General features: G+C 38.5%; 1 protein-coding gene across 1 annotated transcript; it reads left to right on the plus strand.

The window, feature by feature from the left end:
* Positions 1-162: 162 nt before the first annotated feature.
* On the plus strand, positions 163-25,572 carry LOC132255531 (uncharacterized). Its single transcript, XM_059751609.1, has 3 exons — positions 163-1,268; positions 21,274-21,914; positions 22,648-25,572. The coding sequence occupies exons 2-3, from the start codon at positions 21,342-21,344 to the stop codon at positions 23,875-23,877; spliced, it is 1,803 nt and encodes a 600-aa protein (XP_059607592.1). The 5' UTR covers positions 163-1,268; positions 21,274-21,341; the 3' UTR covers positions 23,878-25,572.
* Positions 25,573-27,267: the final 1,695 nt, after the last annotated feature.

Raw genomic sequence — 27,267 nt, forward strand, 5'->3', positions numbered from 1 at the left:
CCTATGCCCGACATGGTGAGAGAGAAGTGAAGGAGAATTTCTACATGACGCCGTTGCTTGTGTGCGAGCAAAACTGGCTTGGCCGAGCCAAAAGCCAAGAGTGAGTGAGTGTTTAGCTTTGAGGCTTCAGGCACATCTGAAAGGCGACGACTATCCAGTTGTGTTTGACGCGCACAAGTGAATGGTCTCTTCTGCAAACCGCCAAAGATCTCTCCGCATCCACAATTCTGCATTGCACAGTGTCTTGTGGTGCACGAAATATCATTAATAAACAAACTCACCCAGCGAAGTGAAAATAAAGGCAAATTGCCGCGAAAGAGTGGGTAAAAGTGGTGGATTTTTCTCAATTCGCGTGTGTCGCGCGGTGCACCAGTGAAATTTTGCACCTACAACCATGGATATTTTCCCATCGGAGGCAGAGCACAAAGTGTTGTGAGACATTCTGGTGGTACGAAAAGGACTTTGTGTTTGGCTGAAGAAGTGCTGTGTGGTGGAGGAGAAGAAGAATCTCTCTTCCTCAGGCCCAGAATTTGTTGACGACCAAACGCTTAAGACAACTCAAGTGCAGATCAAATTGTCTCTCTCTCTTGTCTTCGGTTCAGTAATTTCTCTACATATACTAAAATATCACCTCGAATTTCTGTGACCTGCTTTTTTCCTCAACTCCCAGGCAATTCAATCAAGCACATTATTTATTTTTCATTTATGATATATTTCGAAAAAAGGCACACATTTCCTTTTTGTGGCAATTTCTCAGTGTATCTCACAGTCGTGTAATATATTTCACCTCTTATTTATTTATTCATTTGGTGCGTGGAATTTTTGTGTGATCATATTGTTAAATGTTAGTGAGAAGAAAAGACACAGTGCTGGAAGGGAGGCTGTAGTGAAAGAGATTGTGTAGTCAAATGCACAAAGGAAGAAACAAGTGACGAAGGTGGGAAAGAACCTCACACAAGCACAAGAAGGATTTCTTTGTCGAATAGAAGAACACACGTCGGGTTAATTCTCTTGAGAAAGGAAAATCCACATGTGAAGGAGGAAAATTTTGTGCGTGAACAAAGAGAGAAAGAGAGAAGAATTTATTTTCGCCACAAGTGAGACACAGATTGTCTTATCACAACTTTGCCAACTTTGCTGCTCAACAGAGCCAACGAGATAGAGAGGAGAAAAACTTGGTCTAACAGTGACGCCAATTTCTTACCTGAGAAACTGCATCAGTGATTAACTTTCTGCTCTTCATCATCTTGCTCCGTGTGTGTTGAGAGGTAAAGAACAAGACATTTTCCAACGTATTACATTCGAGTAATTTATGCATAAGGTGCCATTTAATTTAATTTATGGTTAATTTTTCACTTCAAATCCTACTCACTCTATATAAAATGCCAAATGGCACATTATTTTGTCTCATGACGCTTGACATCTTCTGTTAAATAATATCATCTGAGAGCATTGAAAAAGCCCGGATAGCAAAATAAATTGGAGGTGATTTCTATATTTGACTTTTTGGACACAAACTAAATACCATCTCATTGTCTTCTTCGCTTCATTTTCTGCAATCAGCGCGAATCTTCTCTTATATGCTACAGTTTACCGCAAACTATAGTCACATTTGTGGTGCCTCTGAACTCTTCCTTCCCTTCAATGCCATGCACTCAGAGAAATCTGGAGCAGATTCACACAAAAGTTGATAGTGACTGTCTTATGAAAGTCCATCACAATGTCACAGGGAACTTTTTGGTTTACTACAATTGTACGTCAAATAGATGATGTGTTTATCACAGATCACAAATTGTTTTAACTTTGTCAGAATGAGAAAGCTTATATGAATATCAGAGGACAGTCGTAGGATTGTCATATGATCCGTGCATGTACAATTGAAGGAAATGTCTCATAACAGACTAACAAATCATGTTTCGTTTCTTTTGGTTGTTTTCACGTTAGAAATTGATTGAGAACCATATAATTATGCCCATTTGTTGAGGACTTAGAAATATTACGAAAATCGCAGGACAATCCATATGAATTTTAACAGACGTTTCACATAAATAAACAGATTTCTCTTAGTGCAGAATTTATCTACAATTTTTTCGAATACAAAAGCAGAAAAAAGAAGAAAAAAAAAACATTTCTTTTTCACGTTTCTTTAGCACTTTTTTCTGCCGAACCATCCGCTCTAAACGTGTACGATGGCCATATTATGCGATGTGTGTATCATCATCTGTTGTATTTTCTCTATATGTAGATATGTAGTACTTTACCTGGATCTTTTTCTCATCACTTCTGGCTCTCCTTCTCTCTGTTGCTCTCTTGAATAAACCGTCACAACATGGATAGTCTTTCATTTGGGTGTATAAATATAAGTTAATGTGTCTCCGAATGGCAAAATAAATACACTACCTAATAAAATGAGGAATTACATAAAAATTGAGCACAAACGTAACTTTCTTTCGTAACTATTTCAATACACATGGCGACTCAAGTACTAAATTACAATTTAGGCTCAATAAATAGTGGCATTTCACCTCAAAATCATATATGAGAAATTCAATGTCTTTCTCTCTCTCCTCTCTTGACGCAAATTTCTCATGTTTTCTCATCACTTTGCAGCACATAATGATACAAATATTTAGTCGAGCAACGCAAAATGGCATGGCATATTTCATGCACTGAGTAACGCAAATTGTGTATGAAATACACACAAATACTCAGAATGTTTAGCAACAATTTTCAAGCTTTTTTGGCAACGCAGTGCAAAAATATTTATTATACCCCAGAATTCCGCCTTCAAGGGCTCAACATGAGTTTCTCATGTTTGAGAAAAAGTGGGAAGAGAAAAAGAGTCTCTCAAGAACCCATTCCAGACTGTGACTTTTATTCACTGTGAGTTGACAAATCTGTGTGTAGTGTGAAAGACGCCGAGGGTGTTTCTATTTTTGGTCAAGTTTTACAGACGTGACCAGAAAATTAAGGTCAACCTACCAATTTACTCTTATCACGATAACAAATCAACCGTTTTCTTCTGTCTTTTCTGAGACAACATTTAAATTTCGATGCGATGGGAGAGAAAAAAAAATTAAAAGGCATTTTCACTTTGACACTTTATTGGTTTTTACACATCATTTGATGGAAATTCATTCATAAAATATATATTATCAGTTTTTGACTGTCACGCGATTTTATTCACATTTTCCCATCATTTGGGCAAATGTGGAAAATTATATAGCAATAATATTGTGTTATTATAGTGAATTCTTTGGAAGATTTGCACGCCATGTTTTCCATTGACATGCCTTTGCTTTCATTAATTGTCTTGTCGAAGAAAATATGTTTAAATTCATGCTACAATTGCATAAGATAAAATATAATCACTTTTGCTACCAAAAATCAACTACTGATAATAAAATTCTCATTTCACTTCCAATTAATGATGTCATGTTACCTGAAAACTCTGGCTAAAATAATTTTTTTCACTTTCAAGATTTTTCTTGTAATGCAATTTTAAGTGGTTCGCGCATTTTTATGCACATTTCACCTTTCAATACACAATTTCACGGTATTTTATGGTGAAATATTATTACACACTGAGAGAAATATCCATCTGAAACTCCAATGCAATCTCAATGCAATATGTCAACTTTTGGGGTAATTAATAAGATTTGTCATCAATATTCTTCATTTTACTGTATACATATAAATGTAAAAGAACAAAATCCTACGGTTTATGTATAAAAATAATAATAATTCCACCAAAGTCATTGCACTTCTTGCCTTCTTTCACCGTCGTCTTATGTACAGAATTTTGTTGTGCAGAGGAATTCCTTCAAAGGGCATCTTCTTCCTTCCCGCACAAAGTGAGGGTAAGAAAAAAAAGTTCCCTTCACGCGAAGAGATACGCCTAAGTGACTTTGAATCACATTTCCGGCACTTTCATCAGGCATTTTTGTTAAATGGCCCATTAAGGCAAAAAACACACCATCAACGTTTGACAAATAAGAATAAAAGCCGAGGAAAATATGAGTCAAAAGAAAAAGACGCCCGCCTCTTGCCAACCTTCAGAAAATGTGGTGTGTTCGCGAGAAGAAAGAGAACGGATTTGTACTTGCCGCATAAGCTCTTTATAAAGCGTGCTTAAGAATGCGAAAATCTGACTGAGAGAGATGCCATAGTTGAAATAGTTGAAATTTTAAGATTTGCACTCTGTTTTTTCTTCGCTTTTCACATCTCAGCGCACTTGTTTCTCTTCCATCAATAAATTGACTTATTGAATGGTGATTATTCGCGCAGCGAGGGGGAAAAAAAGAGCAATAAACAGTGAATAATGTGGCACTTTTGGGCTACAAGCTGAGTGTGACCTCATTTGTCCCAACAGAAGCCCGATATTTTGTAAATTTTCTTTTCTTCGTCTGCATCTTGGGGCGCACAAAGAAATTATATGTGCATTCTCCTTTGCTGCATCATGCATATTATGTGCTGTGCACACAGAAGGCGAAAAAGAATTTCTCCGAGATGATAAGACAAACCCGAGAGTGACGAATGGCTTTCTGATTTTTCCTTTTTGACCTTTTCCAGATGTGTTTGTTGACAATTTCCAAAGATGCATAACACAATTATCGCATGGCGGACAAAAGAAATTGTGTTGATTTGCAAAGAAGACGCCGTATTTGTGCTCATTGATTTCAATTAAGCAATTATAGAGATATTTTGTGGTGACAAAGAAGGCAGAGAACGAGAGAGAGAGAGAGAGAGAGAGAGTCAAAGGTGCTAGACGATGCAATGACTTGTAGTGGCAATTTGGAGTGTTCTTGGAATATCATCAAGAAATCGCGATGGAAAGTGAGAATTGCACTTGAGATGAAGCATTAAGCAAATAATCAAGCCTTTGAGGGGTGTTAAACAGAATCATGCTGATTCTGCTGGTCAAAATTGGAATGTTTTTGGCCAATATAAACATCTTGCGAGGCTGCTTTATGCTAAATTTGTATGACCTTTTGCGGGAAAAGCCTCCAATTTCTCTCATTAACTGATGGATGAAATTAGTTCAGAAGCATCAAATTAATGGGTTAAAATTCAACATTTCCCAATATATATGTCGCAAAAATTGCTATTTCATAACATTTAATGATAACTTGCGATAATCGAGTCTTCCATTGATAAAATTCCTTAATGTCTCAATGAGCCATTGAGGCCGCTTTGGCGCACTGAAAGGAAAAGCCATGGGAAAAATGGAAACTTGGTGGTATTTTATTTTAAAAGTGCAACGAAGCAGACTTGACATTATGCTCGATTGCAAATTTGTCTTACATCGTCATCATTATGCTCCAGAGTCTCATAAAATGCTAATTACTTCACTTGGAATATAGCTTTAAAACTGCGCGCGTATATAATTTGAGTGTGGCGATGATAATTTTATACAACACCCCAACAACGATGACAATAATAGTGCTGGGGAAATTACCATAGATGAGATAAAAGAAACACTTTCAATGCAACACCACTAAATTAACAAATTCCAAGTTTAGAGATTGCATGAGAGTTGACACCCATGGAATGTCTTCAGCCTGCAGAGTCGCATGTGGAAATAGTTCTGCGGATGCTGCAAGAATATAAACATTTCTATTATTCACGTTCCCCTCAAGAGCCATTTCGTGTTTTCGTGGAGGGTGAAGATGAAGTTTTCGGGAATTGAAGATGGAAATTATACACTCACTTGGCATTTCCTTAAGCCATCGCAATCTCAAGCTGCAATTTAACTCCTTTGGGGGGAACCGAGTTTCAAAATTACATATCTAATAAACGGAAAATTAACGTCTCAACTTGTGTAATTTCTGCCCCAAAATTAACATTCGCGACAAAATTGGGAATCGAGAGAGATGTATAATATTGTGGCGATGAGGCGATGAAAGAAGGTGCACTTTTGCAGATTTCTTGAGATTTCTCATCTTTCTCTTTCTCTCTCGCTCTGAAGATGCTTCGAAAAAAAAAAACATTGTGTGTATGCACAATGAAATTGTACAAACAGGAAATATGCATACTTATACAGTGTGTTTCATGTGAATAAATCAAGTAAAGATTACATTGTTGGAGCAATGGACTTTGATGGAGAAGAATTTACATTATGGACGGCTTATTTTCTCTTTATTAGATAATTTCCTTGAGATGCAATTTCATCTTCTAATTCTTTTGTTTCTCACCTCGCACTTCCCATCTTGACTTTGGTGGGCACAGAAATTGAGTAGACTTCGTCTCTTCCTGGCTGAGATGCGGCGAATTGGGAAATAAATACAGGAAAATATTGCTCACAAGTTAGTTCTTAATCTACTTTTTGTCTCGCTTTTGTGCATGTGATTGGAAGTCAAATCAATCGCAATGTTTCATTGCGAAAAAGAATATCTTCGAGGCAATAAAAAGAGGCGTCTTTAATGGCCTTCAGTTTAACTATCGCCTCTAATCAATCCATTTTATTGGTGAAATGACATTTCACAGAAGAAGCCGTAAGAGAGGAGGAATCTTGATGTGTGTCTCAAGTCACTTTTTAATCAGTGAATGAGATTTTTGACTCGTTTTTTTCCCTCCTCTATCTCCCAGATTGTCTCTGTTTCCGACCCGTGGCAATCTTGAGCATTGAACTCTGGCGCAGTTCACATCGCGGAGGGTCACTTTGCTGTGACACACGCGAGGGTTGGAGATGTCTCGAAGCTCACACGGCATTAAATATTCACTTGCGATTTCCCCAAACTATCTTCCCCCAAGAGCACATCGTGCATGGAAGAGTTAATGAAAATTGAAAATTAACACTGCGCCATTCCATTTATGGATTCATCATCAAATTACACTCTCAATCGCATTTATTTTATAGGGAAGCTCATGGTAATTTGTAGCCATATCGCTACATTTCGGTAAAGACGCGCTTCGCTGATGAAATTGCGTACGATTGCGCGTGCAAGAGCCAAGAAAAATTGTACATGATACGCACAATTTGAGACAGAAAATATCGCTGAGCACCGGAAATGCGGGCGAATTGAATTGATGTGTGGACAGAAGTATCATCCGGTCACCGCAGTTTTCGTCGGCTTGTCTTCTGTCTGTTGTTTTCCACCCGAACTTATTGACGTTGTTTCCTTCACCGTGTGATTTTTTTTTCGTGCGCGAGACGAAATTTTCCACCAGCAAAAATTGACTGATAAGTGAGTGAAGAGATCGGCAGTAAAATGCTTAATAACTTCTCATCTCCAGTGACACTTGTGACAGGCATAAAGAACCCGGTTTTTCACGCATTGATCTGAGATGCAAGAATTGCACCGTTACGATCCTATGCAAAAGATCATCCCATTTTTTCTCTCACATTGCATGACATTTATGATGCATGCGAGGCAATTAAGGATCTCGTTTCTCACTCACTCTCGCATTAGCATAGCAGGTCTGAGGTTTCCTCCGGAGGCTGTGAACTTGTGACGGTTATTTTAGGGCACAAATCTGAGACACGTTCACAAGTTTATTGGGTTTAATCCTAAGAAATCCTTCAAAAATATGCACAGACTTTATTTTATGTTTATTATCCATGGCTTTTCTGACTCTATGTTTGAACTTTAAGTGATTTTTATGGCTTTTATGTGAAAGAATATTTTGAGTTTTATAGATTTTATGATGATTCTCATCAGTCTACCTGTTTTCCAACCCGAAGCGCAAATTCAATTCTAGCTTCGTTTGCTGCAAAAATGTGTTCATGGGATTTAATTCAAATTGATTGAAGGTCTCTCAAAGGCATCAATCTTTCATATCAATATCAAGCTAGTTAATTATTAAATATATATATATATATATATATATATATATAAGTGAATCGTGTCCGAGTAATTTTACAATTAACTGTTCAACATTATTTTCCGTCACGCATACATTCAAGTTTGGACTGCAAGAGTGTTTAAAATGAGATCTACCTTTCACTAAAATGTATTCAAGTTTATAAATCTTGTCTTGTCAACTTCTCCTACACCATAAAGTCTACTTCTTACACCCAGTGGAGAGCATTCAATTTGCGATAATGGACAGATTGAGGAAGAGTAGGGAGAAAATAAACATCTCTGAGACAGTTGCGAACATCTTATCAAAGGCCACAATGACGCGTTTGCCGCAACACAAAAATAAGCTCACCAGCTGATTTGGGTTTGCAAAAAAAGAAGTTTTGGCACTGAAAACTAAAAATATTGTCAAAAAAAAAACCAGTCATTTGACTGGTTTTCTGCCCTGGCAAGAGACGGAGAAAAAAATCCTCCACTGACCACATTATTAGGCGTGTGGTTTGATTTTGCCCGCGACGTGCGCGGATGGGAAAGTGTGGACGAAAAGCCAGTTTGATTGTTTGGAGAAAAAAAGAGTGCTCTTGATAATCCTTTCTCTGGGTGTGATAATATGCCTCTTTAATTCACTGCAGTGTGCGAGTCTCATGGCGCAAATTATATGGTGTTAAATCCGGGATGTGAGCAGTGACGAAATGACTTGGATTTTACGCTGTGATTCAATATATAATTAGTCTGGGACACAATTTGCAAGTCGTCACTTTTCACAACGCGTTCAACTCTCTAATTTCACCGCCAAATTGCTGACTGCGTGAAGGACACAAATGATTGGCAGACATTTGGGGAGATCATCCACCCTCTGTGGGACTTGGAAGATTCCCCACACTTTCCACTGTGATTAATTCTGAAAGACTTGCTGAAGCTCAACGTCTGCCACAGAGGTGAAGATATTGATTCTCAGCATGGACGCTATGTAGGTCACCTGAGAAGTTACAGACCTGTCTCGCGTCTAATTGCTGGTCATCTCGGAAAGTTCTACTGAGAACTGTCTCCGAGGAATAGAAGTTCGACATGTGGCTTTCCTGTGCGCATTTTCTGAATCACACATGAAATTTGGTTTGTACGCCACTCAGATGGACGTTTTGCCAACAATGCTCAGTAGGGTTGCCAGATTCTTATTGTGAAAAGTGGCGCCAACTTTTCTCTGACGTTTCAGTCCTTCTTCGCTTCGCACTTTCTTCTCTTGTGATCTCTTTTCCGCAGTAGATTGTAAAAAGTGCTAGAAAACTGCAATATTGTGGGGTGCCCGATGGATATTAGTTTCTCCAATTCAATTCGCTAGTTGCCAATATGGCGACGATGGCGACTCTATTAGTGGTGTTTTGTGGTAATAAAACATATTTTAATGAGTCAAACTGAACTTTCAGCCAATAATTATAATTCAAATCGTAAAAAGAAGCTTAATTAGCAGTTAATAGGCATGAATTTATCCACTAAAATAGGAGTTACGAAAACATTTTCTTAATTTCATGGAAATTATAGAGAAAAATGATAGATTATTTTCAATTTCAACGTCAGCTTTGTACTGATGAATTGAATGTATTCTTTTCATTGCGTTTTCATGATTATTTTTTCTCTCTCTCGCCAAAGTGTAGTTTGAAAAACAATTCACAAGTTCACGAGCTCACGCGGCGACCCTCAAGTGATGAGAAAAGAGTCTTTGCAAACGAGTAATGAAAAGTGAAAAAGCCATTAATCGGTGAACTTGAGAAATTTTCCTGCACACTTGTCGATGACTAAGATGAGGCATTTCGTAATAATATGTTTTGAATTTATACATTTTGGGCCTCTAAATTATCATTAAATTACCATTGAATGGGCGAGTGCGAAAGAAAAGGAGGGACTTGACCCAACTGATCCGAAGAGGTCGTGATGTGGAGTGTTTACACATCTGGATTGTGCGTTGTGTCCGATATTCCATTGATTTTTCTGCGATTCTGCGGATTTTCTCACTCACAAGCTTCACTAAGAGCTTCATTGCTGCCACGCGACTCACAAAGTGACAGTCAAGAAATTGTCCCAGTTTGTGTACAGGTGGGAGATGGTAATTTTTAATTATCCACTATGTCAAATACTCGCTGTGCGCCTCATAATGGATAAATTATGTAAATGTGAGTCATTTCACTTGGCGCTGATTGAGGGAGAAACATGATTTAAAGTCGGTGTATTTCAATTTTTGCAAATAAAGAGTGTGTGTTTGCAAACTTGAGGCGCAATGATCAATCAATTTATCTTCTGCGTTGTGATGTTGGATGTTTGCCATGTACCTTTTCGGGGTGTTTTGAAATGCGCGCGCGCCTTTATCGCGGAATTGTGCAACATGAGGACCAGACAGTCCATCAGACAGTGACCTTTGGGCATCCCTGCACAATCACTGATCACACAATGACCTCTCTCGCTCTCGCTTCTGAGGAAATTTTCATGAATAACCATCGAGCTGGGCGATAAGGCATGAACTTGGGGAATAGTGCGTCTCATGATTACAAGATGTTGTCGTTTGTAAATGGTTACAGCACATTTAGAATAACTTTCTCGTATTGACCAATCAACTTACCACCCAATCACGTGTGCACAGAGTACTTAAATTACATGATGGAGCAATAATGTTCGTGGTGAAAAGTCACCAACTTTTGTAGCCTCCTCGATGGGATGCGATGATGATGTGTTGTTGTGTGCGACGAAGTGAGATGGGGAGTAAACGTGTTAATCTTCATCTAAATGGCGCCATCGTCAATCAATTTGACGCTGCTGTGCAGAGCAATCTCGCATGGAGAGCCTCATATCGTCATTGTTACTCAGAAGTGGAGTTAACAAGAGGTGGAGAAAGATAGACTAAATTGTTGTTTATTAACAAAACCTGCCTTCAGTGCTGTTTTCTGTATCAATTATCAGGTCAACTCTGGTGTTTTCACATTATTTCACTTTCAAATTATATTTACCACTTCTCCATATCACAGCAAATTGCTGTTGGACGTGTTTGATGATATATTTTTTTTGGCGGGGAAGAAATTCAACTAGACAATCAAACAATATGTTCATATTTCTGCCACTGGTTTGATTTTCAAAAAAAAAAAAAATTGCAGTGTGTTTTCTTGCAAAAGCCCGAAGGCGCTTTGTTGTTCCACCTAAAAAGTGAGAGTCATTAGGATTCATTAGTGGAGATTCCATTATCAGTTTCTTGTTGGTCTGCCTAATTACTTTTAGAGAAATATTTCCTTTCCTCGTGCGCCGCTTGGCTATTATTTAAATTTGCAAGATAAATGTTGATTTGTGCGGAACTGTTTGTTATTCTAACATTATAGAAATTCAGCACACTTGTATACAAAGTGTACTTAAATAATGGGAATTACAGTTTAATGACCTCTGAAGTCCTCGCAAGTTTAGCATTAAGACTTAGAGCAAATTGCTGTGGTGTATTGCGCGAAATTTGACCATAATTGAGCAATCAAGAGACCAATTCTCATATCTATTTGTGCTATTTGTCGATTATGCAATCACTGACAATATAATTAATGAGAGTTATGTGATTTGAACGACTTATCGCGCTACTTAACATTATATTATATTGACTGGATATTTGCTTTCACCTCCACTTTTGGGTCAAGTTGCCTTATCTAAAGTATTGTCAACTTGCAGCGTGGTTAAAAAGAGACTTCAATGAGTCTTCATGAGCACTATTTCCTCCTGCACGATGACCCAATACAGCCTAATGCCATCACCAATGGACAGAGAGAAAGAGTGGCAATTACTTTCTAATAAATTAAACTTAATTTCGCCTATTGACCTCAAAGTTTCGGACCTTCTGTATGAATACAAATTGCTGCAACTTCTCACACACAATTCTCACCATCTCGCAGCTCATGGCGGAATGTCTGAGTGAATTTACACCCTGAGATATGCTAAATGCCATAATTTGACGTCAATCATAATTCCAGATTCGCTTTATATGAGATGTGATATAAATTAAGTATCATACATTGCAGTAAAGGGGGAAGTTGAGATGAAAGTGGCGGATGTTTGAAGCAATTCAACTCTGGGCGTAAGTGCATTATACAATTTTGATGCACATGGTAATATGGGGGGATTTATTGTTTTGTCTTCACAACGTCTGTCCAAATATTACACCCAGTGAAAATTTATTGTCTGTGGAAGAGATATTAAACGAGTAGACAAGCTATTTGTTTCAATTTTGCACCACAAACGAAGGCAAATGTTCTGAAGTCATAAATTCATCGGAATTTGTATACAATCTCTGGGCAAGGGGGAGATAATATAGTCAGAAAGTGGTGTACAGTGCAGCAAAAGTGTTCAAAAACTCACCATCTTCATTTCCTGTGCGCTTCTTTTTCTGACTTATCATCCTGATTCTTTGGGTTTCTCTTGAATTGTACGAAGAAATAATGTTTTTCTAGCTTATTGCTAATAATTGTCACAATTGAGCATTTTCATGCAATAAAGATTGATTGAAAGACCTATTGTAGACTTGGAAAATGTTTATTGAGACCATTTCCTACGCGGTTTTTGACTCTAAATCAGTGATTTTGAAGTTATGCTCGGGAAAAGATCCTCAAAACAGTGGTTTTAAGTGGATCTTTTTAGAAATATCGCATGAAAGCTTAAGATATTTATTATAATTTGCAAATTATTGTGGAAACAGCAATACTATCTCCCCCTTGGCTATGGACTATGTTTGGAGAATTATGCTCGACTTTAAAGACCGGGTATAAACATTTCTGACGACACTGTGTGCGATTTTTCACAACTGAAAGTCGGGTAATTATGCATGTGTAGAAATTTTTGGCAAGTGCGACAATTTTTAGAAAATTTCCCAAACACGGATTTGAAGGCGACCAAGAGTGTAATATATTTATGCAAATTATGCCGCACGTTTCTCATCGCTCTGTCTGTCTGTGCAATAATAAAATAAACATACACATATTGGAAATCGCCTATTCTGTCAGTCATGCCATTCAGAGTTTACCGGTCAAATAGCCATTTATCAACACTTTGCACACATTCGCAGGCTTCAACACATATTTATTTGCAACTTTCTTATGGCAAAATCGCCTTTTAACTTCGGTGAAATGTGTTAATTGCCTGGCAAAATATTAGTTGTTTGGTTTATCTGGCAAAAATTTATTTACTATTCCTTCGTGGATGGTTTTTGGGGAAATAAAATTACGTAAAATACTTTGAGATTTTGCGTGGAAGGCTTGAAATTTTGCATCGGAGAAATGTTATCTTATCCTATGGCAAATATATAAGTCATCAACTGTATAATTAAGTAGTTGAGCTGCTAAACTCACAATATTACCTAAGCTTAAAGATGTTAGAATGATTTTTACGCCAGATAGTTGAATTTTTCTTTGGTAATTTATTTGATTTTCAAATTAGAAATTTTTCATAATTCACACATTTTAGTAAATCTAGATAGCTATTATATTTTTAAAAAAATTAAACATTAATGAATTCACAAGAGTTCATAAGTTTTACGGCATACAAATTCATCAACACCATAAAAATGAATTGTAGTAAAAACTATAAAAGACATTAAATTTAAATTTATCTCTTCCACAAAACAAAAAACAACAACAAACTTTGAATCGCAATCTCTGAAATTTCAGCAATTTTTCATACATAATTCTGACACAATCCTGATTTGATAGAACTTCTTTGTGTGAGATGCACATAAATTTTGCTGTAATTGTGTAAATTTCACTCACAAAAAGAATTCTCACAAATTTCTAAAAATTATTATTATTGTTTGCAAACAATCAGCCATTTGTCTTTCACCTATTCAGCGATGAAGCGCAAGAAAAGAGTGAAAGTGTATGTAAATTTTTATGCGAATTTGATGGGTTTGATCAGCGCGACGCAATCTCGCGAAATGCGTTTACAAAATAACTGAAATTTGATAATTGCAAAACGTTCGCTTATAACATGTATATTTTTCTCATGTCTTGCTTTCTGCTGTTCTCCAATAAATTCAGCACCAAGAGATTTTGACTTGAGTGGAAAAATTCCGATTTATGCAAAATTATTTTTACTGCTATTGAAGCTATTACATGAAATTTCACGTTACGGTTTCCATTGTGACCTCCTCAAGACAGTGTGTGCAAAATTATCCAACTCATCTTCGGCTTTAATCATGAATTCAGGACACGCTGTGAACATTTCACTTTGCAATCGAGCTGCAGAATACAAATACAGTTGATGTATCTGTTTGCAGAGTATTTGCATAAAACAGGAAAAAGGTTTTCACGAAAGACAATCTTCAGAGGTTTCAATTAGTTTGGGTTTCCTCACTCGCTTGACTTGTTCCACTCTGAAACTGCTTGTTGCCTTTTTTTCTTGGGTGCTGTAAATGCTAAAATATTCCATTTCACTGCAGTTGCTGTTTTACCTTCTTCACCCCGCTCTTCGTGACAAAATTAATTTGTCTATTTGGAAGATAAGAAGAAGAAGTAAAAAAGTATTTTGTAATATCACTTTTCCCCTTTCTCAGCTTATAAAATAAAACACAAAGTATTCAAATTTTGTAAAAGTCTCATATATGAGATGATATTAATTAATTACTCTCACTTCATGTCAGCAAGAAAGTCACCGCGCAATATCTTCGCCTTGACCTTCCTAAACATGCGATGCGCAAGTTTTGTCTGGAAGAAAGTGAAGTTTTAAAGTTTATTTTGCAATGTCGAATATAGTATTTAGTCAGACACACATGATAAATGGCAAATCAATTGGGAAAAAACACAAGACTTTTTTCAACTGTGATAAGCAATAGTGTGGCAAAAGCGTTGGCTGCATCAGCATTTGTCATATCTGCGGTGTGCAATGAATATGATAAAAATCCTCGTGTAATTTATCTATTTTTTGTGGGAAGATAAAATGTCTCAACATTTGTTGTTGTGAGAAAATATTTTCCCATCGTAAAGTAAACACACGCATTCTCTGAGGCACTCTCATGTCAAAATGGCAAATAAAGGCGGAAAAAGAGTCTCAAGAGAAGAACAAACATTTCCAATTTCATCCTTGTCTTGAGAAGATTACCACCTGGGCGCGATGGACAAAAAGCTGAACAGCCAATGCTGAATAATCTGTCTATTGAGGCTTCAAAGAGTCGGAAGACGTCCCACAAAGAGACGTTTTCAGGATTTTTTTTAAATCATCTGCCGCTCATCTGAGAAGGCACTCGTTCTGGCCAAAGACCAACTCTGAGGCTCTCGGACAGCGTGAATGAATTATGATCATCGCGCGCGCGCCTAAATAAGATATGCGCGCGGGAAATATTCGCCAAGGGGAAGATAATATGGCTAAAATCTGTACACCATTTCCTGACACTTTTACAATTTGTATGAAGAATCCTTTACACTTGTCAGATATCAGAAAAATCAACAAAAAACTAACAAAAATGTTAAAGTAAATATTCAAATTCACGTTTTCATATAATATTTTATGATTTTCTTCAGCTTAAATTGCACTTTAACGTATTTTTTAAAATTTAAAATTTTAAAAATCATGTAAAAATTAAGATTTGGTTTAAAATTAATTTCTGACAGTAAAATAATCTGTTGAAAATCAAAGTGTTGTGAACCAAATGTTGCATAAATTGAAACACTTCCACTTCCTAAAACTCCTACTGATTTGTACATCACTTCTGACCACAATATCTACCCCTTGATATTTACCGCAACAGTGAGAATTATGATCGCACTTCAAAGAATTTTTCTAGTGGCGTTTGACTGAGTTGCGACATCCAAATCGAAATGGGGAATTTTTTTGTTCTACAATCTTGGCTCCAAGTCAAGTTGGGAAAAATCCTCGAACTGTGTGCACACGCGTGTGGAAAAGGTTAAGGCCAAGCGGCAGAGCAGACATTTGTGGCTTCGCGAAGTGAACTTTTCTGGTCATGCAGAGGAGTTTCCTTTATCTGGGGGCCATTTTATGCAAATAACACACATGAGAATACGCATCGCAGGAAGAGTGACCTCAAATGGGGTATAATTGAATTTCTGTTACTCACTATCTCACATCTATTCTCATTAAGATATGCACACATCATGGCCTCTCTTCTTGCCACTTATTGCACAAGAAACACTATTCTCAATTGCATCTCTCTTGCTCTAGAATCCACTCTTGCACTTTATTATTGTTCTTCTTGCAACGCGAGCGATGATAATGTGACTTTTTCTGTGTCTTCTGGGTTGTTGGATTGTGAAAATGCACACTTGACTGTCTTTTTTATCCCCCGAATAACACCCACTTGGGGAATTAGCGCATTTTTTCCGCCCTTATTTCGATGGAACGTCTTTTGAGTCAATTGTTTCAAGTGTGCATCTTGTGAACATCTCACGCGAGAAGTTTCCAATTCTGCTCGTAAATTAGAGGCAATCAAATTCACTTCTCTCTTATTACTGTGTCACAATGTAAGACACAAACACTCGACTCAAGATCTCATTTGTTTTTTTCCTCTTAGCACTGATCTTAAACAATTAATTAGTATCATTAAACACTTGCGCTGTCATATTGCGTGCACAGAGTGAATTGGCCACAAAAACCACCAAATTAATTTGATGACATGCTCTTCTATTTAACATGATGTGATGATTTCTTTAGACTTTGTTCTTTACAAGCACACGAATGAAAAACACGCAAAATCAGCCAAGATTTCTATTTCTTTTCCTAGTTTTCAGCTTCTCTGAAGGCTCTTATAAATCCAGGGCTTTTACATCTTCACTGCAAACTGACAGTCAATAATATTGTATGACTAATTGACTGATCACATTTCTCAGAACCTCAATATTGAATGGGAATTTCGTGTGGTTTGAAGGATGAGGTAATTCTGTACAAGAATTGGTGCATTATAATGACGAATAATTCGTATTAGGCTCTGATTTTCACACTCAGCTCTCATTTCGGCAGTGTTTTCTTCGGTCAAGGAACTCAGTATGACCAATATTGCTCAGCTGAGCGACAATGGATGGAAAGATTTGAGGTGGTGAGAAAAATGCGCGCACAAGAATTTGCCATGGAGCCCATTTGATGTGGATGGAGAGCAACAGTCGTTCCACTGGCTTCACATTTTCAGAAAGATTATTAAAATAACTGGATAGATTATAAAAGACACGATGCGGTTCAGTTATTTACACAGTCTTGAGCACTGGAAATAAGAATAAAAGTGTCTTTCTGGCTAGAAAAAAAGGTGATTCTCTGCGGAGAAGCATTTTCATGCATTTCAAACGACACAATCGTTCGATGCAAAGACGGTGACTCATCTAAAATTAATTGTCCATGTCTGGAGGCGCAGAAGGATGCCGAGCAGAGGCATTTCCTGAAAACAGGTGCTGCCACAGATGGGAGAAATTGTATAGGAATGACGGTGCATCTCAAATTGGATTTACATTTTTAACCTCTCACTCATATTCCTCGCAACCAAGGGGCAGATATTGTGGTCGGAAGTGGTGTACAGCTTTGTGGAAGTGTTTGGGAATTGGAAGTGATGAAATATTAGGAATATCTGCATTGCAAAAGCTTCTGTTTTCTACAAATTCACGCATTTTCTATATGATTTTACTAAGATAAAAAAAGTTTCTTGTCTTTTCTAGGCTATGTGATTGATTTAAAACAGATTCTGTCGATTTAATAACCCTCAAAGAGATAAAATTTGTCCTTAATCTAGAAAATTTTTTTCTCCACAGATAGAAAAAACTTTATGTTAACTGAGAAAAAGCTTTAAAGTCAATCATAACCTCAAAAAAGTCAATCCTTTTTGCTTTAAAATGATAAATTCAACCTTATCTGGTAGAAATATTCTGAAATTCACTGTATTTACTCATTTCCAGGTTTATAAAGGTCTAAATTAGTTCAAAACTCATCTTTTTAAGTCCAATTCATAACCTAACAATTTAGTCAGAATTTTTCAAAGCATTTTCTAAAGGCAAAACTTAGGTTAGATTGTGATAAGTGAGAATTTAGCGTGAGAAGCAGTTGAATGAGTTGAAAAAGCTATTGAGAATGCCTCTAAAGACGTTCAGAAGTGTCTGAAGATTCTGCAGAGGAATTGTAGAATTGTGTGGTGTACAGATTTGGTGCATATTATATCTTCCTTGCACGCAACAGCTTTTAGGGATGAATTTCCCTTTTTGCTCCCCACTTGATTGTGTGCATCGTAAGAGAGCGCATTTTGTACCATTCGATTTTCAGACTTGACTTGACTGGAGAGGAAATTCCGCAGAGGCAATTGAATTTATTCCTATTCACATTTACCTGAATGCATTCGCAAAAGGATGGCTGAATTGAATTGGCTTGAATTCATGTTTGTGGAGGCTGGAAAAAAAGTTGAACGGCGTGCGAAAATGGGTGGAAATGCTCTTAAGATCGCAAGTGCTGAGGTGTGTATGCGTTCGTGGAAGATTTTTCTTATTACCTGTTGACCTTACAAGTATTAATGTCGATATATTGCCTTTTTTCTTCACTCGGCTTCCACACATGAAATGTGAATGAAAATGGATAAAGTCAATAGATAAATTGGCAGAAGAACCAGTTTTTCACTTGATAAAATGTCAGAGCCCATATAAAAAATAACAACACGAGATCTTTTTCATGTCTCCTTACCTTCGTCTTATTAACCAAGTGTATATATCTATATTTTTCCTGCGGCCGCGCATGTTTTCATACTGCAGAAGACAAAATTTATGATGTTTGAGAAATGGTTTACATAAAGAGGAATACGTTAAAATGACATTAATTACGTCAAAGAAGAAACTCTCATCAGTCATATAATCTGGTCTTGGAAGGAGCTTTTGTGTGTTTCTTTCTTGGCGCTCTCGTGTCTCTGTTTTTTTTTCACCATTACACTTCTCTCCCTCTCCTAAAAATAATGTTAATCTCCGTCTTTACAGTCTCTCAAGTCCAACACGAAGTTTGTCCTAAAATAAAATATATGAATGGCACACGGCATAAAAGCCAAAAATTTCACTCTTTAAAAATATTTTCACTTCGGGAGTGTGTAAATTTTCATTTTATACACACTTCGCCTTTGCCAAAGGCAGATGAAAAATATTCATATTCACTGCCAGACATTATTCCTGGTGCAGAAGAAGAAGGGATGTTAAAAATAAATTTTCCAAGTGGTTTTCTTCTTACAAAAAAAAGGAAATAGTGAAAAAGAAGTCCAGAGAAATGCAGGAAATGCTGGATTTGTGAAGTGCACGATTAAGATGAGAAATTTGCCTCTCATTTCCATTCAACTTCAAAATGGTTCTGCACAGTTTAGTCCAGACATTTTCCCTCAATTGGCAGACACATGAGATTTATCAAATTGTGAAGAAACCACTCAAGTTCTCCTCCAGTGTTCGTGTGCAATCGCAAAATCATGTTCTGGACGGTAAATCTCCCAAGTGATGGAAGAGAACTTCGCACAGAAAACTCTTTTTCCATTTCCAAGAATAGATTTTGGACTCCTTCATGCGAATCTTGCCGGTGTGTTTTCAACTTGAAACTTAATGAGCCATCATTGCATTCAATTCGACAGGAATTCGAAGATGCAGAGAGCCGTCTTCTAAGCTCAAGGAAACCAAGCTTAAATCGTGGCACTTTTTTCTTCGAAAATGCTTAATATATTTTCTGACTGAAATATATGTGCTTACAAATGTTCATTAGTGTCCATACAGTGAAAAGATACGATTGAAACTTTCTTTTGCAGAATATTTTATTTATAAGACACTTGTCTTATTTGAGAGAGTATTCTTGCTCGATTAACCGTTAATATTTTCGCTTTCTGAGCAATTCTGCTGAAGATTTCTTCACAGAGCGCGAGTGGCTTTCTTCTGGAAGCTGCTTTTCTCTCTCTCTCTGTCTCTCTCTTTCTAGGCTAAAATATCAAGATCATTGAGAAACATATAAATTTTCAGTCCACTTGTATGTCTCGTAATTTCGTGAGTATCTATTCTACCAATCTCATTCTCAGAAGAGCGCGCGAGAGAGAGAGATGCAATGTGACTTAGAACGTAGAATTGGAGAAAACAATGTGATATAAAAACCTACATTTATTCTTGGGCGGCAATTGAACAAAGTGCAGTTGGTAATTTGAAATGGGAGAAGTCGAGAGAGGGACACACGTGAGGAAATGCTGGGGGATTTCTTGGAAAATTGTGAATTTCTTCTCATAGCTAATAGGAGTTAGAAAAACAACATAACAGCAATTTCGAACGTGATTCAGAAATCACGAATTTAATCAACGCCAAATACCTTGAAACACATTTGGTTAATAAATATTGGAAGTCTATTGGTTTACATTTTGATGGTGTGTTTCGTAAAAGTCGTACACTTGCACTGGGATGAGGAATAAATATGAAATTTATTGAATTGAGCGATTGAATGAACTGGGTCGTCATCCGTATATTCATGTGTGTTTGAATGATGTTAGAAAGAGAGATGCGAGAGAAGGCGAAAAAAAGGCATGACCTCAGAAGATCACAAGACTATCAATCAATTTGTATTGGGCGACGCGCTTCAGAGTGTTGGACTTTAAAGCCATAAACACTGTTGCAACTCTTCTTATCACCAGCAATTAATTAAGCTCTTCGCGCAGAGAGTCTTCCACGCCGCAGACATCTTGTTAAATTGTGGCAAATTGAGAGCGTGTTAGAAAAGATCAAAGTGATTTTACGATTCGATAATTACTGCCCAAGAGAGACACTCTTGGGAGTTTCTCTCTGGCTTCTCTCTCCTTGGGATGCTGGGTCAAGTCACGATTAAGCTAGGCGCAAGTTTGTGCCCTGGAATTGAGCACAATGTTGAGATTCACTAGTCACACTGTTGGCGAAGACATATAACCCAAATATCACCCAATTATCGGCAGATTGACGCGTCGATTGACGGAGAAATGAGGAAGAGACAGAGTGACTGCGCGAAATAACAATAAGAAGACACAGAGACAGTGGCGTAGTGAAATTGAGTGGAAGCGGGTTAACATTTGCCGTGTAGTATGAGAATAATTTCGAATTTCAGAAAAGACAATTTGAAAAGCAAAAGCAGAAGCTAAAGGGAATTGAATTTGCTACGCTACTGGAGGCAAATGTTCTGTTTTTTGATCGGGGAGCAAAATATGTTCCACTAAAGTTCAAGTTGCGATCTTGATCAGCGACCACGCCAAGGTTCTCAATGCCACGACAGCCAGCCAACAATAAATCAATGGTGTAATATGAAATCATGTCAATTTTTGCCAATTTGTCTGATTGAGTGCAGACATTGAGAAGCCACGCGAGGCTCACAACAATGGCTAAATTGGCTGTGTAACAACCGTGCGCTCATTATTATTGAAATCAACACCCAATAAATGGTGTTTTGACTTAAGGCGCAGAGCAAAAAGTAAGCTGGAAGGCTAATTAGATGGGCATTTTTCTCCTTGCAGATCCCGCGAGAGGCTGAGTGAGATGACAGCATGCTGGAGTGTGTGATGCAATGAAGTGAAGATAAGACATGACGCCGAATCCACTGATTGTGATCTTCTACACTCTCTGCTCGCACTTGCTCGGCCAAGTGGCCGCGCTGCCCGTGACATCGAAGCCCCTGGCGAGCAATCCGGATCACCTGGCGTGGGAGGCATGGCTCAGGGTGGACTCGCAGAATCCCTTCCACAGCGACATGACGCGCAAGATCACGCCCAAGTCCATCTTCATCGCGCCCAACTTTCGCAATGAGTCACTGCCGTGTCCGCCCGGCTTCAAGGTGGACCACCGTGGCCAGTGCATCAGGGTGGTGAGCATCGATCCCAATGATCTGCTGGCCAACCGCCTGCAGTCCATCCTCGCGTCCACCAATCTGCAGGCCGAGGACGACGAGGTCTACGACTACGACGCCTACGACACCAGCGGCCCCTTCCAGGTCAACCTGCCGCTCTCCCTGGACGCCGATTCGAAGCTGGAGCAGAGCGAGGAGGCCAGGAGGCCGCCGATGGGCCTCAGCACCGACGACGACCGCCTCGAGGAGCAGCCCTCGAGCATCCGAGAGAGCCAGCGAGAGACGACCACGAGCTTCGATGAAGGAACGAAAGTATGATAATGTCATGTTAATGATGGGTTTTTGGTCGAGAATTCCCCACACACTGTCGTGCAAATGTGTTCACAATTCAAAAGAAGTCTATTTGAAAGAGAAACCGAAGATTAAAGTGATTCATAGATAGTTTAAGATGTAAATATGTACATAAAAGACAACTCAATGTGTTCTAATACGAAGAATGTATGATTTTTACTTGAGAGAATATAGAATTTTATCGAATAAACACGCGGTTTAGCAAATGGTTTCTTCGAGAAAAGGTGCTTCAAGGTAATTTCTTATGAGTTCTTTTACATTCTTGCCGACGACTGGAACGTATTTTTGCCATAGAGAAGATATTCTAAAAACTTAAGAGTTTCATTTTCAGAACAAATAGACTTCCTATCTTAGGTTTGACCTCAATTTTTGGGCTAAATCTAATTGAGTGTTCAAGTTTCTTCATAAGGCTGTATTTAGAGACATTTTAAGAGATTTATTTGAGACAAAAAGCATGATTCTGAAATTTGCAAGGCGGCTCAATATCTTCCTGATGAGGAAAAACTATGGTAAATATCAGAAGAAAAATTACCAATTCCCCCTTAAAGCGAACATTTTGCATGACAGTGTATTTAGTGAGGCATTTGCGGAGTGTTTGCTGTGGAATATTTCAGCAAATATTGGCAAATGTGAATGAATTGAAGGGGTTTTTTTCTGGCCAACATATTTAGGATGACAATATTTTCCATTCCAGTTCACCACAGATATGTCTCTAGCCTCGAGTGAGGATGCGACGGAAAATATCACGGAAACGACAACGCTGGAGAGCTTCACGACCTCTTCCGCTGCTGAGGTTTCCTCAACGGAAATGCTTGCCAATGCGACGGAATTCCTCGTGCTGGAGGAAAACACGACGCAACCCGCAGACTTGGAGGGATTCTCCACGCCAGCTTTAGTCACTGAGGAGGAGGAGGATCTGGAGAATAGTACGCTTAGAGCGAATGAGCTCGAGAGGGACGAATTCCTGGACGTGAGTGCGACTGAGAGCACAGACATGGAGGAGAGCACGACAGTGAGTGACGAGGCGATCACGGAAGTGTTCACGCAGAGCACGACGACATCACCAACCACGCAGACTGTGGAGCGAATGCCCACGACGCTGAAGCCGCTGGAGGAGAAGCGCGTGGTCATCATTACGGATAAGTTCAAGCCGAGTCGAAAGGAGTCCGTGCTGATCGTCACGCCCATCCCGAATGTCTTCATTTCCAGCACAGAAGTGCCGCTCAGCACGCAATTCGAGGGTGACAAGGAGCTTCTGGGGCTGGCGGATGAGAGCGAGACTGAGAAGAAGATGCGGGAAATGGTGATTCAGCAGGAGCAGAAAGATGCCGCCATGGAGAAGATTGATGCCAACAATCGCTTCGTCTATCATCATCTCAAGAGTCCGACGACTGTTGCGCCTCAAACCACCATTCCTTTCAGCACTGAGACGACAGTGGAGCCGTCGACGACGGAGTCTCCGGCAAGCAGGGTCAATCACGTGCGCCGGACCACGACCAGACCGAGCAACCGGATAAGATTCCCGGCAGAGGATGAGGATGAGGATTCGCCGGAGGAGTTCAAGGCGGACTTGATCAGATTCCCCGGACCGGCGTCGCATCGCTTCGTGCCAAATATGAACCGACTCATCCCTGAGTCACTCACGCGGAAGCCGGCGACGGTGGTGCCGAGTGAGCCGGCGCAGCGGAAGCACGCCTGGTATCCGCCGGCGTGGGGCAGAAACGCCACGAAGCAGCAGAAGCCCGTGCTGATGCGCTTCTGGTCGCGAATGCCGCTCATCCGCGACTCTTCCTTCACCGGGCGGCGCTCGCTGGGCCACCGGGAGAACTCCAAGAGTCCCTCCGACAGCCTGTACAAGGAAACGCCGCCGCAGGATGTGTACAGAGTGATCGGAGCGCGCCAGAAGAAACACACCGGCAGTTAAGTTGCGCGCGACTCACGCGCAACTGGACTTTCTCTTGTGCCAATTTATCATCGCTCACGCTATCAAATATCAATTGCATCCAATACTGCACAACACAAGTCGACAGAGAGATGCTGAGTAGTGACATTTCCTGGTTTGTTTAGGGAATTCTCCTCTTCAATCGCACACGATTTCGATCTTTTTTTTGTTGATATATTGAAGCCGCGCAGAACTGCACGAAGAGTAGCGAATATTGCGTAGAAATTTGTGTAAGATAATGAAGTATAAAGGCAAGAATATTGTTAGAGAATACTTGATAAGGTACTTAAAAAAAAGAGAAACTTGTCACACTTTATGCAACAAAAATCTCAATTTAATGAACACAAACCAGCAACAAAATTCTTGGCGACATTTTCTTGAGCTACAGAAGAACATGATAAAAAAAATGTAGTTTTTAATTCTGTGATTATCTATAATAGTAATTATTACATTCACTTTCCTCATGCAAAGTCAAGTCTTCTTCTTAAGTAGAGATGAGAGAGAATAAAAGGAAACACATTACAATTTAATCCGCACACAGATTTCGAGTGTTGAAAATATTAGAGATGCTGTTAAAGTGAAATCAGCGCAAATTTTAGCTGTTAATGAAGGTTAATTTTACGTACAAATTTTTTTTTTCATTTTCAAATTGTATTTCATTAAAATTGTAAATTTTCCTTTGCGTTTTATTGAGAGGGGTTTTTTCTCCTTGGGTGAAAGACATTCGGAGCGCAATGTAAAATCACGACTGAAGAATTTAATGCCAATAAATGCGTGACATAAGAGCGAATCTTCGTGCGATTTTATCACCCGAGCGAAATACACAAAAGCAATGCGTTGTTTTTGGGACGAAAGACATCATGATGATGTGTTACCGGTGAAATTGATTTGCAAATTTACGATAAAGGAAAATCTTGAATTCGCACTGACAGTGGTGCAAAGGGAAATAGCACAGAGTGTGGGAGAATTCACAGGAAAATGAGAAGAATCGGAAGAATCAGGTCTTTAAGAAAAGAGAGAAAGTTAGGTTATGTTGGCGAGTTAAGTAACTATTTAACTAATATGACAGTAATGTTTTTATTAGAAAATATGATGAGGAGTCGTTAGAGAGCTTTATTGAGCAATATCAGATGAAAATCCATAAAATGATTGAATAAGTATGTCTAGATGTACTCATAACCTCACTTTATATTCACACTTAACCTCAAAATACATCAAAATCCACGTAAATTTATTTTCAGAATGAATTTTACAACAAGTTAAATGACTCTTTAAACAACACTTTTGGTTTGATTAAAAAAAAGTTTTGACAATTTGTTGTTCAAAAAATTAAAAAAAAAGGAAAAATGTTTGGATATCTCTTCAGGACGATCAGATTCTGATGGAAAAAGTGTGCCAAAAACATTGAAGAAACTCTTGCGTGGACGAAGATAGAGAAAACCTGTGCTATTTCTCTCCTTGCCACTGTGAACATCTGCGAAAGGTGAATTGTGAGCCACGAGGAAGTATATTTTTTCTTGTAAATATGATTTTTTCAGCAGCATTGCGAACAATGCCAATTGATTGAGTGTTATTTATTATGCAGACTAAACAGTATATGTATAATTATATCGTAGGTACATAATTGCAATTGATAACATATAATATGCAATGAAAAAGCGTCTCAATAAATGGAAAGAAAAAATCCCGCAAGTCTTTTCTTGAGGGCTGCAAAGAGGAGCGGGAAAAAATTGGGAAGTTGAGCATCATTTGCAGCGCAATTGCAATTGATGCTGTGCAGAAGTTGTGTGGATGTGTAATTATCAAATTACAGTTTCGCAAGAAGACTAATTCACTTCACACTTCCATCTTCGTGCCATTTCTGCATCACTTGAGCGCGATTTGAGTTGCTGGTACACAAAGTGCTGCGCTGGAGGAATTTTATGGGTAATATTTCGCAGGTGATTGTCTTGGCGTTCCTCTCACTTCTGTCTCGCTCGTGATGAGACTTCATTGTCCATTTGGTGAGAGTCTCCTTCAAGGTTTATTGGCAACTTTGAGCCTCCAGCTGCACCACAAATCACCCAAGAACTGCTCGCGCGGCCGCAAAAAATGCCTGATGCCGCACAAAACCCGAGAATTGCTCGCGAAGAGAAGATTGTGGCGCGATGGGAAAAAAAGCGACCAAATAGACCAATTGCGGAATCATTTGCCATTCAATGAAACTCATACATTTATCGCAGCGTTGTTTTGATTTCTCAAGAAGTCACTGGCGGACGAGCGCAAAAAAGCGGCCGCGCGCTTCTGCCATTGTCCCAAAACACCATACAAAACCATTCCCGAGTGCTTCGCGCATCCAGTGAAATTTCTCACTGAAGGTGAGCGTTTCCAATTGCGAGATGTTGACGAGGAAATCAAGCTCAGATGTTCTATTGTGACTCCTTTTTTGCGCGCCCAACTGTTCTTTTCACGTCATAATATTCTCATTGAGTTTATTTGGCGGTCAAAAAACACGCACCTTTCGTCATACTTGATCCAAGGTGGCGATGATACAGTCAGAAGTGGTGTACAGCTGAGCAAAAGAATTATAGGAAGTGAAAGTGTCCAAAAACTTACAATATCACTTCCTTGAGTGCTTCTTTGACTAACAAATTATCCTGAATTTCCATAGAAACAACCGTAATAATCATTTTCTAGGTTATGTAACAGATCTAGGATAAATTTAGTGAATAATTCGCATTTTAACACATAAATTCTATTAATCTTTGGCAGAATTAATTATTTGCAAACAATTAACAGTGCTTTTCCGATCTTTTGATGCCAAGAAACAGTGTAAAATGTGCTAAGATCAGACATAACCTCAAAAATAATAATTCAAACTTGGGAAATGCTTCTTTAGAATACCTTCTGGACAATTCTGACTCTGATTCAGCAATTTTGAGTTCATTTCCAAATCATAAAACATGATTTTGCGCTTTAGAAAGGTCCCAAGCGGAGTCTTTAAAGATCTTTTGGTAATATTTTTAGGTTATGGTCAGAAAAGATACAGAAAAAAGTATTAAGAGTTCATTTCTATAGCAGTATCGAACAGAAAGTTAAGAAATTAGTGTGGAAACAGTCTTAAAACTTCAAAGCTTAGAAGTAGTGACTTTATATGCTTCTTCTTCACTAAATCTAGCACTTTGAGGGTGAAGAAGTGCTTAATTAAGTCCCATAATGATTACTATCAAGAACTCAGCGCACTCTCATTACCTCTTACTTATTCAATTCCTTGTTTTTTGGTACTCTTCAGCCACTCAGTGCGATTGTATAAAATAATTTGAAAAGGCAGTGGCGGAAAATAAGTGATTGAAATTCCAATCGCTAGCGACAACAACATAAATAATATAAAAT

This window comes from Phlebotomus argentipes, unplaced genomic scaffold, assembly GCF_947086385.1.
Source record: "Phlebotomus argentipes unplaced genomic scaffold, Phlebotomus argentipes genome assembly contig_5, whole genome shotgun sequence".
Taxonomy (NCBI): Eukaryota; Metazoa; Arthropoda; class Insecta; order Diptera; family Psychodidae; genus Phlebotomus; species Phlebotomus argentipes.

Excerpts from the sequence above, each read along its gene's own strand:
- LOC132255531 (XM_059751609.1), top strand. The coding sequence starts at position 21,342 with ATGACGCCGAATCCACTGATTGTGATCTTCTACACTCTCTGCTCGCAC. Across the intron at positions 21,915-22,647 it reads GCTTCGATGAAGGAACGAAA|TTCACCACAGATATGTCTCT; the intron begins GTATGATAATGT and ends TTTCCATTCCAG.